General features: G+C 46.0%; 1 protein-coding gene across 6 annotated transcripts in view; it reads left to right on the forward strand.

Moving 5' to 3' along the window:
- LOC130151160 (SAM and SH3 domain-containing protein 1-like) overlaps nt 1-13677 on the forward strand; it is a 569478-nt gene that overhangs the window by 433411 nt on the left and 122390 nt on the right. The window contains exon 1 of one of the 6 annotated variants that reach the window (XM_056342995.1): nt 9229-9484. The exons of the other annotated variants lie outside the window; for them this stretch is intronic. Coding sequence (XP_056198970.1) covers nt 9389-9484 — 96 coding nt within the window. The 5' untranslated portion in view covers nt 9229-9388. Of the gene's footprint in view, nt 1-9228; nt 9485-13677 lie in introns of those variants that run through there. 6 annotated transcript variants of the gene reach the window in all.

The raw sequence follows: 13677 nt of genomic DNA on the forward strand, positions 1-13677 counted from the left end.
TGCTATTTATCATATTCCCCTCATATTTTTGCATATAAATATAGCAAATCTATTTCGTTCCTTTTAGTCCACTTTCACATATTTTGTCCTCAGTGACATAGTGATGACTTCTGAAATGACCAGAGCCTCATTTGTATACACAAATAATGTCATCGTTTTAGGAGCCAATATTTCAGGGCTTAAAAACACATCCATTTATCTCATTGCCCTGAGTTACACCCTCTTGAGCTTTCTTCAGCAATCTGACTTTCCCCTTGGTGTTTACACACCCTTCATGCTTTCAGATAATCACTGCATCCTTTCCAGTCCCTTTAACCTTCATCTAGCTAAGCAACAGTTGTTTGTTTAAATTTGTTCTCATAAATCACATCTTCCCACAGAAGTCAAAAGGAATGGCTGATGTACTTCTGGGATCAAGTGCATGAGTAACTTTCAAAAACCCAGATCTCAATTACTTTTTATTAGGCATATGTTGCTACAGGATACACTTGTACTGAAGAAGTGTATTTGGCCATTTTCAAAATTGCCTAATTATTAAATCCTTGCAAATGAAGACTCTTTTTTTCTAAGAACTAGACATACCAGCCTACTCTACATATACTTAAACAAGATGACTTCCTTATAAAACTTCACCAACATGGAGCCAACGCAGTTAGCTCATTGCCCTTGGGGGCTGTTGTATCATCATTGATGCAGTTGGTTGAGTTGTGGAGGGTAAATTCTTCCCACTCACGCCACCACAGTCACAATAATCCTTCTGTTCACTAACTTCCCAAAATATTTATTGAGAGAATAGCTTGCAGGTATGTTTTCAGCAATGCTTAAGCCTGTTTTCACTTGTCTCTCTTGCTTGCCTTTTTCTTTTTTTTTTTTTCTTTAATAAATTACATTTTGGGAGTAGGTTGGCCAGTGCTTAAAAGCTGGAGTTTCAGACAGACAGCTTCTCCTCACTTTAATTACTTTGACAGGCACTTCTGCTTTCCAGCTGAGTTTGCCCTAACTGGAAGCAGCTGCTCTTTGGAATTACTCCCCCTCCTCACTGTGTTACAGAAGTAGTGTCTAGTGCCCCTTTAATGAATTTATGGACGTAAAATGCACAGTTCCAGGTCTTCAGGTGCGCCTGGCTGCAAAGCAATGTTTCTCTTCTTTCTCTATTACTTAATGAAGTTTTATGAAGTGAAACATGTCATTAGCAATATAGGGAGAATGAAATGTACAGATTGGATATGATTCTCCACTTCCTTGTTAACTCTTGTAAGTGTAGAGCAGGCTTTAATATATTTTCCCATGCCAATTTGAAACTGATTTGAGAAAATCTTGAATGATTGTACAGCTTGCAGGGTAGTAGTGAAGAGTAAGGTTTCTCCAGAAGAGCACAGGCTCTGTGAATCAAGCTCATGCCTGTGTTTACAGCCACAGCTGAAATGAACACTTGTCATCTTGACTACATTGCCCCCATCTTGCGAATGCTCCTGACTTCATCACAAGCTTGATGATTTATTTAACATCCTGCCACCTGGAGCCAAGTGATGTAAAAAATCTCAAGTTGCTGCTGTTTTTTTAATAGTGGAAATGTAAATTCTGGCTTTTATTTTCCAATGGAAGTATGAAAATGTGACCTAAGTGCACCCTGATGACTCAGACAATTGAAGATGAAGCACTCCAAAAGTCTTGCTTTAAAAATTCCATTATATTTAAATGCAAGTGTAATTTTCAGGTGCCTGACATCTGTGAGTTTTGAACACTTATCATTACAGCAGAAATTGCAACACCACGTGTAACACAACTGCTTGCCTACTGCTTGCTAGTCAACTGCTGTTTGTTTTTCCATAAATTATATCTTAATGTACGTGTCTGGGCTCGCTGGGTGGTGCACGGGTCAGCTAACCCAGGGGCACAACTCTGAGAGGGGGTAGGACATGTGTTTTGGTTCGATCTGGTACTCCAGGGAGTGAGCAGGAAGTGTTTAAAAGGAAGGTAGGGCAGCTGTTTAGAAAGTAAGAGAAGGCTGGGTGCTCTGTATCCATCAGAGCCTGCTGATGAAAGCTGTTTCCAGGGATGGAGGCGAGAGGAGAAGCTCTGGCAACAGAGCAGGAGTCATCCCAGTAGAAACTGATCTGAAAGAAGAGGTTGAAGCCAGTAATTTTTTTTCAAGTGGTTGCAGTAGGGAAAATTGACCCTGGGCTGACATGATCTGCAAGCAAACATCAAATAACCACATCTGATCTATTACCGTCACCTGTGGCTAGCTGAGATCATCAGGCAGGATTCTTTGCTTGGCTTCTGCATTAAGCAGACCCACCTACTCCTTCACTAATAATACAACTATGTGATCTGGGACACAGGCTTAAGAAGTGCAGGGTCTGAGCTTGGTACTGAATCCTTGTGGGACTGAAAGTTAGGCTTTGGTAGGGTCTGTTTGTTGCTTGTTCAGAAGGGTGGTGTATTAACTTTTAAAGAAACAGTTGAGGAAATAATCTGTGTTCTGGTATGTTTTTGGACAATATTTAATTGGCAAATTGGGGAGCGAGTGTTAGGTGGAGTGTGGAGGAAATGGCTTTTGGGTGGAAGTGGTCTGTTCTGGAAGAGAAGCTAAGCAATTCTTCCTTTCTTGTTTTCTTGCAAGTCTCTACCACTGGCATGTTTGCGTCATGTATTTTGCTGTATGTAATATTTTGCTAAGGGCAGCTCTGTATAATTTCTTATCTCTTTGTTGATAGCAAGCAGATGACTTTTTTTAAGATCTGCATTTCCATTGCTTTTGCAGTCACAATTAATGAAAGATCTTGGGTTTCTTTTCCCAGAAAGTGTTAGTTTTAGGAAAGTTATTTTCCCTTTCAAAGGGAGACGCAATAAACATCTTTTTCTGAGGTATATCCATTCTTACTTCAAAAATCTGAGCTGGTCACAAAGTGAGTAGTAATAACAGTCAGTCACACTCACAACAGTGTGAGCTTGGCCACCTCTCTTGGTGCTCCTCCCACCTTACTATAGTCAACTTAGTATGACATTTATGTCAGCGCTGAGCATCTCTGAAATACACAGCTATCACACGCTACTAAGTTGTACCTTATTTTTGGGTGGTTTTATGATGTGCTTTGGGATGAGATCATCAGACTCCTTTTCATTAGTAATTTACTAGGACTTTCAACAAAGGAATCAAAGGACGCCGCACTTGGGAAAAGGAGAGGGTGAAGTCCTATTCCCAGTTCTGAGGCTTGCTTTTTGCCTTTTCACTTCCCCAGTTCTAGAATTATTTGGGATAAGAGCAGCTAAAAGACACTGAGCTAAATAGTTCTGTCTCTGTGGATTTTGTAAGTCTCTTACAAAAAAGATTTGTATGCATCCTTTCTAGCAGATGCTTACAAAAAAAAAAAATAGAAAATTGACCGAGCTGTGAGTGACAGTGTAGAGGCTGCCCCTAGACATCCCAAAGGATGCTGAACTGTCTGAAAAATTAAGGCTTATAAAACTTTTTATGAGTTTTGTGTGCTGCAGAAAACGAATAGAAAATGAATGCTAACTAAACGCTGACAGGAGCAAAGTATCACAGCTGGCTTTGCTGTGCAGCTAGAGAAGAGGGGATGCTGAGTTTGGGTGAAGGAGGCAGAAGTAAGTAAGGTGAAGAGGGTTTGTAAAATGTGGAAACTGTCTGGACAGTGCCTGATGTTGTGGGAGACACGGATTTCTGATCTGCGAGTGGTTTTGGAGTGGCATGCTGTGCACCCAAGCAGGATCGTGGCTGTGGTGTCCCTAGGGATGTGTGGTCCTCACCAGTCACACTCTGGCTGCCGGAGCCCCTCCGCTGGCTGAGCTAGTGCTGCTGTCTCCCAGTTAAGAAACCCGGTGCTGCGCTCCACGGTGGGGAGGGGAACTGGGCAGGATATTAGAGGCCTTTGTGGAGCACATCTGTGGGCAGGAAGGGAGGATACAAATCTTTCCTTTCTCCTTATGAGTCAAAATGTCTCCTTCCAGAAGAGCTGTGACACTCAGTGTGTTTAGATTTCTTTCCCTTATATGATTTGTCATGCAAAATCACAGTCACCAATTTCAACTGAAGCCTGCTTAGCAGTATTTGTATGTCTACTGATCGTGGTGCTAGCCCAAAGTATTTAGACTACTGGAATGATTTTCCTGGGCATGTGTATCTCACTCCTTATCCTTTAATCTAGTAGCATAATGATATCTAGCAGAATGATGGATCGGGTGTAATGCGGAGAGCTCAGACTTTTATCAGAATAAAGCAATTCATTGTTCCTAACTGTTTTCTCCTGATAGAATTAAACAGACTTAACTCCATCTGGTTCGTGTTGGGCATATTAGTGTACTGCTGTGATGTGATACCCTAGTCACAAGGCTGGCAATAAGACTGGGAGCTGACAGCTAAGCCTCTAAAAGAATAAATAATGATTTCTGACTGTACAGCAAAGAGTGTATGGTCTAAATACTGTCTATTTTAAAACCAGTGGATAAGTATTGTTTGCACTGCTTTCAAAATCAGGAATACCTTCTGTAGTTATCTATGTGGCAGAGGGTACCAAAATGAGAACATTTTAGGAACATGTAGCACTTTGATGTGCAAATGCACATGATAGAGCCAGTGCTCTCTTATAGTTTATGCTTGTATGTACTAATAGTGTCTGAGAAGGAGCATCAGCCTATTTGGCAGAAAGAGCTGATGTTCCCCATCCTGCCCCACACTAGAGGCTTTCTGGAGCAATCACTGGCATTTCTGCTTTCTGCTGGAGAGCAGCTACTAGCTCCTTTGGCTGATATGGGTGATGCAGAGGTTCCCACTCTGAGGGACCCCGCTACCAGAAATAATAATTGTACTTAAATAATTCTTAAGGAAAACACTTTAAAAATGAAGTAACACATGAGATTTAAAAGACATTATGTTTTAGAAGGACTTTTTTTTAAAAAAAAAAAAGGTAGTGAGGACAATGATCCAAGGTGGATCGTGACAAGTTGATGGGGTGGAGCTTGCAGCTGGGAAGGATTGCAGTTCCAATCAAGGGCTGTGATGTGAAACTGCGTATTTCAGTTTGATGACCCCCACCAAGGGGAAGGAGGGAGAGAGCTGAAAGGAGATACAATCACTGCTAATAGTGTGTTACATTGTTATTTGCTTGTGCTAAGAGTTTTAGAGCTTTTGTGGGTCCCTTGTTGGGGCTAACTGGAATTTTTATTTCTCCCTTCCCCTGCACCCTCGGTGCATACAATGGCTTGCTTATTTATTTCTCTGAAGCTTTGATGTTCCGATTTAGACTTGATATACTGGGCAGGGTGCTTGTTAGCGATGTTGAGAAACCTCATGCGTTTTGTTCATGCATGCAGAGTTAATTGCTAGGCCTCTGAGCAGGAAGCCATTTCCCTCAGGTCATCTATCAGGAACCCATGATGTTTGGTGTCCATTACACCGTGGGACATGATCCACTTTCTAAGGCAACCCGATCTCTCCTAGTCTCGTGCAAGTAGTTTAAAACTGATATCAAAGTGCTCGGTGGTGTTTGTGGTATAGATTTCTTGGATTAAATGCCTTTTAAAAGGTTGCCAGCCATTGTGATAGCCTGTTTCTGATGGTGCATGTCATCTTTTCCATTTATTCTGGTGCATATTTCAATTTTTTGCTATTAAATGCTTTGTCAAAATTATCATATCACTTTTGTGTGACACTGTGGTGAGATGATACATGCTACTTTGGGACAGAAAGATTGTCATCTTTTATCTTAATGATCATAGGTTTGCATTTCAGGTTTGTGTTTTTCACAGAGAAAGAGTTTGGCCTGGTGAAGGCAATCTCCCTAAACCCTCAGTAAAGAGAGGAGGATGAGGTTTTCTATGGCCACCTTAACCTGGAGCTGGGATCCTGCTCAGAGTATCCCTCTAGAAAAAAAGCCTGTCTGTCTCAAATACAGAAGAGTACTTTCCAGGTTGGTTAATCTTGCTTGATGTGTAGATGTGGGAAACTTACTAACTGCACGCCCACGTGTAGCTGATGGTGTGATAGGAAGATACACTCACATGCATCTGGCATCTGAGCGAAACTAGATTCACCACATGTGTTGATCATTTCCATCCCCTGTGTAGGGATTTGCAGGAGAACAACCACCACAGGGAGCTTTGTAGCTGCTTTGTGGTGGGACTTTCCGTCCAGAGTGTACTGAGAGGTGTACGCGAGAGCAGCTGTGAGCCCATGCACTGTGGGTGCGAGACACCAGGGAATCGTGTCAGGATTGCTTCCCTGCTGCCTAGTGCTGCCCTGCAGTGCGCAGTGACCATTTTCCAAGTTTTCCAAATGTTAAGTGTTTGGTCAGACCCTCCTGTGAGATGTCCCAAAAATTTTAGAAAATTGACCAGATCTGTTTCTTCCTAGTAGCATACAGAGGTCCAGCACAACGTGCTTCTAGATCATGGTCTCTTGAGTTATGGTCTAGACAGCTACAGAAAAAAATTCAAACAAACTGTTTTCTAACTTGCTAAATTTCAATTACTTTTAATTCTGTAGTAGCAGTTGTACCCAAACCAAATACTGCAGTCATAACTTCAAAACTGTTCTTGTTTTGAACATCTACTTGTTCTAAAACTTCCCTACTCCTGTTGCAGCTGGCTTTTGTGAAATGCTCTTGCGATTTATTACTGCAGGACATTGGCATCATTAAAATAGAGGAACTGCTGTGATATCTGGGAGCTGGGTCTATTTCAGAGAAAGAGAGCAGGGACTATTTTAGCATATCATTGAATGTCTTGAAAATAGCATCTTGTGAATGTCTGAAGATGAATAGATACTGTAATTTCAAGACCATAGAAGATGATAGCTATTGTAAACTGCCATGGATTTGTTGCAATTCTCTCATGTCAATTTGTTTCTTAAAGCAACTGCTCCTGGAGTCAATGACTTTGCAAGGTTTTGTGGGTTTTTTTTCCTAACCTCCCCTTTTTAAAGTCAAAGGCTTTGTGTTTCAGATTAAATTTAAAGTCAGCTGGCTGAGGGGAAGGCTGCCACAGCCATGCATCACGCTCCTCTGAAAGTTGCTGCCCCATAAAAAGGATGACATCATGACTCAGGAAGCAGCTTTTGGACCACCACAATTTATAATCTAGCTTCTGTTACCTGTTGAAAAGTGCAGATATTCAGGACCTGCTTCTCCAAGTAGTGTAGTCATCGTTGCACAGGGGCAATGACCTCCATCGGCAGGGAGGGGCAGGGCAAGTGGGAGTGCTGCCCATTGCACCTATTTGATCTTAATCTACTGCTGCCCGAGTCAGAACAATGAGGGGGGGGTTAGAATTTGTGCTGCAGAGTCGTCGAGGTTTTTTTAAAGATACGCCTCCAAACTACAAAAAAGACAATGTACAGAAGACTGTGGACAAGAAGAGCCCAGAATACTTAAATCACGAGATCAACAGTGTGCCTTGTTCAGATATTTTGAAAGTAGGTTGACATTGCTGTCCTAAGTGGTGCAATGTGGATTTCAGAGGGTCACTGAGTAAATTACCCCCGACTAATTAAACCAGTTTTGAGTTACGCAAGCTGTCGCGGAGTACCAGAAGACTTCACTGGCACACCTTTATCCTCATACTTCATAGGCTTATAGTCGCGTACAATTTAAAAGTAAATTAGTAAAGATTTTCTACCTGGTTTGGGCCTTTCATAATTTCTCATCACTCGTTAATAATTGTGATGCATTATATAGTGTGTATCCTACATGTGCATTCTAAAGAAGGGCCAGGAGAAACTGTGTATATTTCCACACCATCAGTGTTTTCTTTGCCACATTCCCACAGCATGATTCTCTTTAGTTTTTCCATCTGTGTCCCCCACCTCCTTTTCTCTGTTCTGCTTGTGCTATTCGCAAGAGCTGCAGTAACCCAGTGCTTAGAAAGGTCTCATCCATTTCTTTGCATACCAGTTGCTGAGAAAGGAAGCATTTTCAGCATCTTTTCTCTCTGGTGCTAGCCTACAAAGTAAAATAACCAATCTTGGGACAATCTCCTGCTTTGAGGACAGAGAGCATTGCTAGGAACATGGAGAGAAGATGAGGAGCGCAGTCACCCCGCTTCTGCTCTATGATTTCTACAGAAACTATTTTTAGCCCAGTTAGCAAATGGTTATCATTTGTTGCTCCAGCCCTCCCAGGCTGCTGGTGCCATGCAATCAGTTGGAGTCTGGTCAGCTGTGGGGAGTCGGGAGCCCCTGAGGCTGAACAGGGGGGACAGCGGGGGTGGTGGAGCACAGGTGCCTGGCCCTGGCTTGTGTTTGGGTGGTGCGAGGCACATAACACCCAGCCTGGCAGCAAGGGGGGCTGGTGGGGTGCTGGACAAGCTACTGCCGCTCCAAGATGTCAGCTCTTAAAATGATTGGCCAGTGCATGACAGCTGCGTATTGTTAAATACATCACTTCTTACCCCCACCCTGTGCAGACAGGTGCTTCTGAGAAACAACACCTTCAAACAGCAGCTTTTCAAGATGCAGCTAACGCTTCAGAGCTCAGGGATGAGCACCAGGAGCGAAGGACTTTCTTGCTGCCGCGTCCAGCAGCAGCGAGGTGGAGGGCAGGCCTTTGGGTGCCTCCTGCACCAAAGTGGATGAAGGACATCCACTGCTCGGCTGCTGTTACTTGAAGTACCTTCCCCGACAGGCGTGCCCGTGTGTGCGGGCACCTTTGTTTCCCATAAGGATGCAGGAGCACCCCTACTGCTGCCTGTAATTAGTGATTATTTAATTTCATGGGGTGGGGGGCTTGTAATGGGAATCGGGAGGCATAGATGGGGGCAGCGCTTCCCGAGGAGAGCTCTGCCTTTTGTGGGGTGGCCGGTGGCAGATATCCCCTCGGGAGAGCGGTGCGGTCCCGGTACTTGCACCAGGAACAGAACCTGCCGGGCGCCTCTCCCCGCGCCGGCCGTGTCGGGGGGCGGCGCAGGCCGTACCCCGGGCAACCTGCCCGCGGCGTTAAGGAGCCGCCGTCGCCTTTGCCGCCGGAGCTCCCGGCCCCCACGTGAGGCGGGGGCAGCCCGGTCAGCAGCGACCCGTCCCGCGGCGCCGGGTGTCGGGGCGGGGGAGGCGACCGGGACCCCGCCGGGGCGGTGCCGGGGCCCTTTGTTGCCGCCCCGGGGCGGCCACGTGCGCCGGGCGAGTCCACGGGCAGGCGGGGGGCGCGGGGCAGGCCGGCGGCGGGGGGGAGGGGCTTTGCCGCCAGCCGGGTGGGCTCCCCCGCCGCGCCGCAGTGGCACCGCCGGCCGCGCCGTCGCCGGGCCGAAAGTTTGCGGGGCGGCGGCGGGACGGCCCGCGGTGTCCCGGGGCGGGCCGGGGCAGGGGAGGCATGGCGCGGCGGGGCGGGCCGGCGGCGGCGGGCAGCCGTCGGTGAGCCGGAGGCCGGGCCGGGGCATGGAGGGCGAGCGGGCGGCCGGCCCCGCCGCCCCGGCGGAGAGCGGCACGTCGGAGGTGTTCGCCCAGCTGTGGGCTGACGTGATGGGCATCCTGGTGAGTGGGGCCGGGAGCGGGGGGGTGACCCGCCGTGGGACGGGGCGGGCTGCGGAGCGCTGCGTCCCCCCGGCGCGGGGGCTGCGGGCGGCAGAGCCCTCGCCGCGTCCCCCCAGCACCTGCCGCGGAGTGCGGCCGAGTGGGGGAGCGCCTTGGCCGCGCGGGCCCCGCACCCCAGGGACGGGAATTCCACGGGCAGACCCCCGTGTGGTACCAGTGGCCGCTTCGTCGCGGTTTTGGAGTACAAGTTTCCTCGGCTGTCACTGCCGGGCCGGGGCGGAGCGGCCCCTGCGCCCCTTGGCGCGCCCGGGAGTGCCGGCGGAGGCTGGTCAGCGGGCGCTTTGTTCCCCGGCGCTCCGACCCGGGGGGGTCGGTGAAATTCGGGCGAGGGGTTGGTTTGTCGCCGCCTTTGCGTTCCACGCGCGTGTTGCGGCGTCCCCGCGGCGGGCGCGGGCGGGGGCTTGCGCGTGGGGGGCGCCGTCTGCGCGCGGGGCCCCGGGGGCCGCCCGTCCCGCGGCTGCACCGGGGGCTGCTGCGCCCCGTCGGGATTTCGGGAAGCGAGTTGTTGGGTTACCGGCGGCGGAGCCGCTGCGCCGGTGATCGGCCGAGGGGGGACTAATCCTCGTAGTTCGCTGGGCACAAACAAAAGAGATGGCCCCGGTAACGGGGGCACGGGGAGCTGGGTTCGGTGGGCACGTAGCGTGCCGGCAGGGCGGGCTGGGTGGCAAGCAGTGAAAATACAGGAAGAGTCAACTCTTTATTTCTACTTGCAACGAGAGAATAATATTTACTTTAGGTGCAAGATGATAATTACCGCGGAGGACTGCCACTCAGCAAAAAAACAAATACTGATGTTACATACCTACCGCAGCTGGCGGTTTTCCAGTGGGACAGGAATGTGGTGATCAACAGCAGAGTGCCTGTGTGTTCATTTTAAAAGCAAATGAATAGGCTTGATGCACATTAATTTTTGTTAACATTTGACCGGCAAACATTGAAGAATATTATGAGAAATACTTTTTTGAAAACTGCTGTGAAATGTAATGAATGGTAAATCCTTGGGATCTAATTCAGAAGGGTTATAGAATTGAACAGAGAATGTAATTAGCATTTTACGCTGCAGTTTTTTCTTTTTTCCTTTTCACATGGACGTTATTGTTAATATTTAAAATAACATTAAAAGCCCGCCTCGTGCCTTTTCTTCATAGAAATTCTCTGTTGACATGGCATTCAGCTTAATAGCACCCGGCTGCGTACACTCTTTCACTGTTCATGATTTTAATCTAAGAATGCAAGCGGAGTCAGTTCTGCCAGTTTGTAGGGAGCACACACTTGGTACTTTATGAACAGTCTCTTTCTTTTTCTGGCAGGTTTCAGTGCTGCATTTAGTAAAAGCAAAGTGCTATTGGATGCCTGGGAAGGAGTGTTTGAGGAGGCCAAACCAACAGCCTAGCATGCTGGAGCTCAGTGCAGAAAAAGATCTGATTCTTACACAACTAATACTTTGAATAGGTTTCTTCTGGCTGTATGAGCTAGTTTCCCATCCTGGGAAAATGGATGGAATTTGTTTTCTAATAAAGCAAAGCTAGTCATTTGTCTTAGAGTTGGTCTGCTTTACAGGAAGGAATCATCTTGTAACTATGAAGTTGCCGGTTTATAATGGTTGCAAACATCAGCCAGCACTTTTACCTTTTCTTACTGCAGTGTTTTGTGTTGCAACACAGTTACAAATATGAAAAGATAACCCTTATGTTGGGTCTCAAGTAGTAACTTACCTGGGGGAAGGCAGAAGTTCTCACTGCAAGCTGTTAGCTTTCTTCAGATTTAGGTTTTTAAAGAGTTTGTAGTCTTTGTGGCTGCAGAATATGTCTCAGCGTGAACCGTGTATAAACTTAGTGCTCTGTCCTTGTCTGAAGGTGAGGAAGAGGTAGCTCCAGTGCCTTTTTCACTGCTTGTCTTTGTGGTACACAGAGCTTTGTCCCTTTCAAATGTGTGCTGTGAAAGGCAAATGGTGAACTGGATTTGTGGCTTCCAAATGGAAGTTTGTAGAGGTTGGTCTTGGTTCGTGGGACCATAACAGAGGCCTGCATAGCTGGCTTGCTGCTTTCATGTTGTCAAGTGAGAGTATGGGTCTTAAATTCCTGGAACTTGCAATAATTCATGATCCAAAATGTCTAGGGAGCGCAGTGGTGGATGCTGTAGTTATTCACTGGGAACGGCTCTATGAACCAAGAAGATGGTGCAGTGGCGGGCTCGCTAGGTTGGTCCTGCAATAGCTTGAAAGCTACCAAAGGAATGCGCTAGCAGAGGGGGAAGAGGCAGGACAGAGGAGCCAGGATCTTGGGAGGGGAAAACTGTAATGAAATGAGGAAGGAAGGTGATCATCAAAAGTTCGTTGATCAAATGAGAAAATTGCATTCTTGAGCAATGATCATAGGCTGATGCAGTTTAGAAAGGACCTCAGGCGGCATCTAGCCCAACCTTGAGCTGAAGCAGGGAGAGCTCTGAGGCCAGGTGAGGTTGCTTGGGGCTTTATCCAGTTGGGTCTTGAAAACCTCCAGGGACAGAAACTGTACAATTTCTCTGTGCAGCCTGTTCCACCACTTCGCTGACCTTATGGTGGAAAAGGTGTTCCTTGTAAAAATGATGAAATGCCTGATTCTGCTCTCCTGATCTTAAGGTGTTACGGCAGTGGGGAGGAGGAAGAGGTGTCACCTTCCTTCCACCGGCCCAGCTGGAAGCCTTGTGGGGCATGGTGGTGTCTGCTCTAGGTGCTGGTTTGGGAGGAGAGGCTAAGGAAATCAGCCCAGCTGGTATTTGGTACTGCACTTACTTAAAATACAAACTGAGCCCCTCTCATTCAGTGGATAAATATATTTAATCGTTTGTGTACATTTGGTTAGGTTCCTTAAAACAGGACCTCGTTAGCAGGAACCTGTGATGGCAGATCCCAGGTCTGGAGGGGAAGCTATACTTTTCAAGTGCTGCTTGTAAGCAGCATATTTTATGGACTTTGAAGTCACATAATAACTCTATTTGACAAATATTGAGCATATTTGCAGCTGTACTGGGATTTTGCTGAAGTAAATGCGACTTTTCCCTATTGTGCTTATTCTAGTGAAATATTCCATAGGTGCAGCTATGGTATAAGCACCTCAAAGCTATTTGTGCTGTTAGTGGAGCTCACTAGATAACATAATTATACTTAAAATCTTCTGCTTAGTCCATAGCAAGCCCATGTTGGAACGTACTGGTTAATTATAATTTGCAGCGTCTCAAGGCAACGATGGATGGTGAAAATGTATTAAGGTTTTAGAGAGAGATTGCAGAAGGTGGATCATGAGTTGTAATGTAGAAATTCTCTGTGTCCTCCAAACTCCACACCATAAAAAGAGTTATTTTTGGCATAGAATCACGTATTGATGTAGTGATAGTGAACTCTTTGTTGCCGAGTCTGAAGGTTTGTTTGTGATCAGATCTGAGAAGAAATCATAACACAAAATGAAAATTGTAAACTTTATTCTTTTAAAGATGTGTTTTCAAAACATGGGCTATTGACCTTAGTGCAGGGAAGACACTCCAGTGTCTGTCTTGTTTACGGGATGTTCTTCCTCCTCATATATCATAGCTGGAATAGGTATCTGGGTCAGATCCTGACATTAATGAAATCACTGGCAAAACTCTGATCAGTTTTGATGGAACAGGGATTTCACTGAAGATGTCAGTTTGTGTGAGGAGTTGTTGTCCTCAATGGCCAAGATGCAAAAGGTACAGAGGAACTTGCAAGAGATGCAATGAAATTAGAAGTCTTTTCAGCTTTTGATTTCAAAATGATAGCTGTTTTCTTCTTTCAAACTATTGAATCAGTTAAAAGAGCTGAAAAAAAAAGAATTTTTTTTATAATTTTTTGCAGTTATGCTAAGAGAAAACCAGTGCTTTCCCACCATCTGCTGTTAGCTAAGGAGAACAGAGTATTTTGAGGACAATAAAGCTTACATGGGTTTGTACTGGGAGCCCTAGTATTTACATATATAATCTATCTTGCTCTCCATGTTTCAGTGACTATTTGAATTTCTTATCAAAGTAACAAAGAAACAAACCAAAAGAGAGAAAGATGCTAGCTGATAATACTACTGTGATAACATGTAATTACATACTGGTTAACATACTTTGGGGAGAGGAATTTGATATTA

Source organism: Falco biarmicus, chromosome 6 (genome assembly GCF_023638135.1).
Source record: "Falco biarmicus isolate bFalBia1 chromosome 6, bFalBia1.pri, whole genome shotgun sequence".
Taxonomy (NCBI): domain Eukaryota; kingdom Metazoa; phylum Chordata; class Aves; order Falconiformes; family Falconidae; genus Falco; species Falco biarmicus.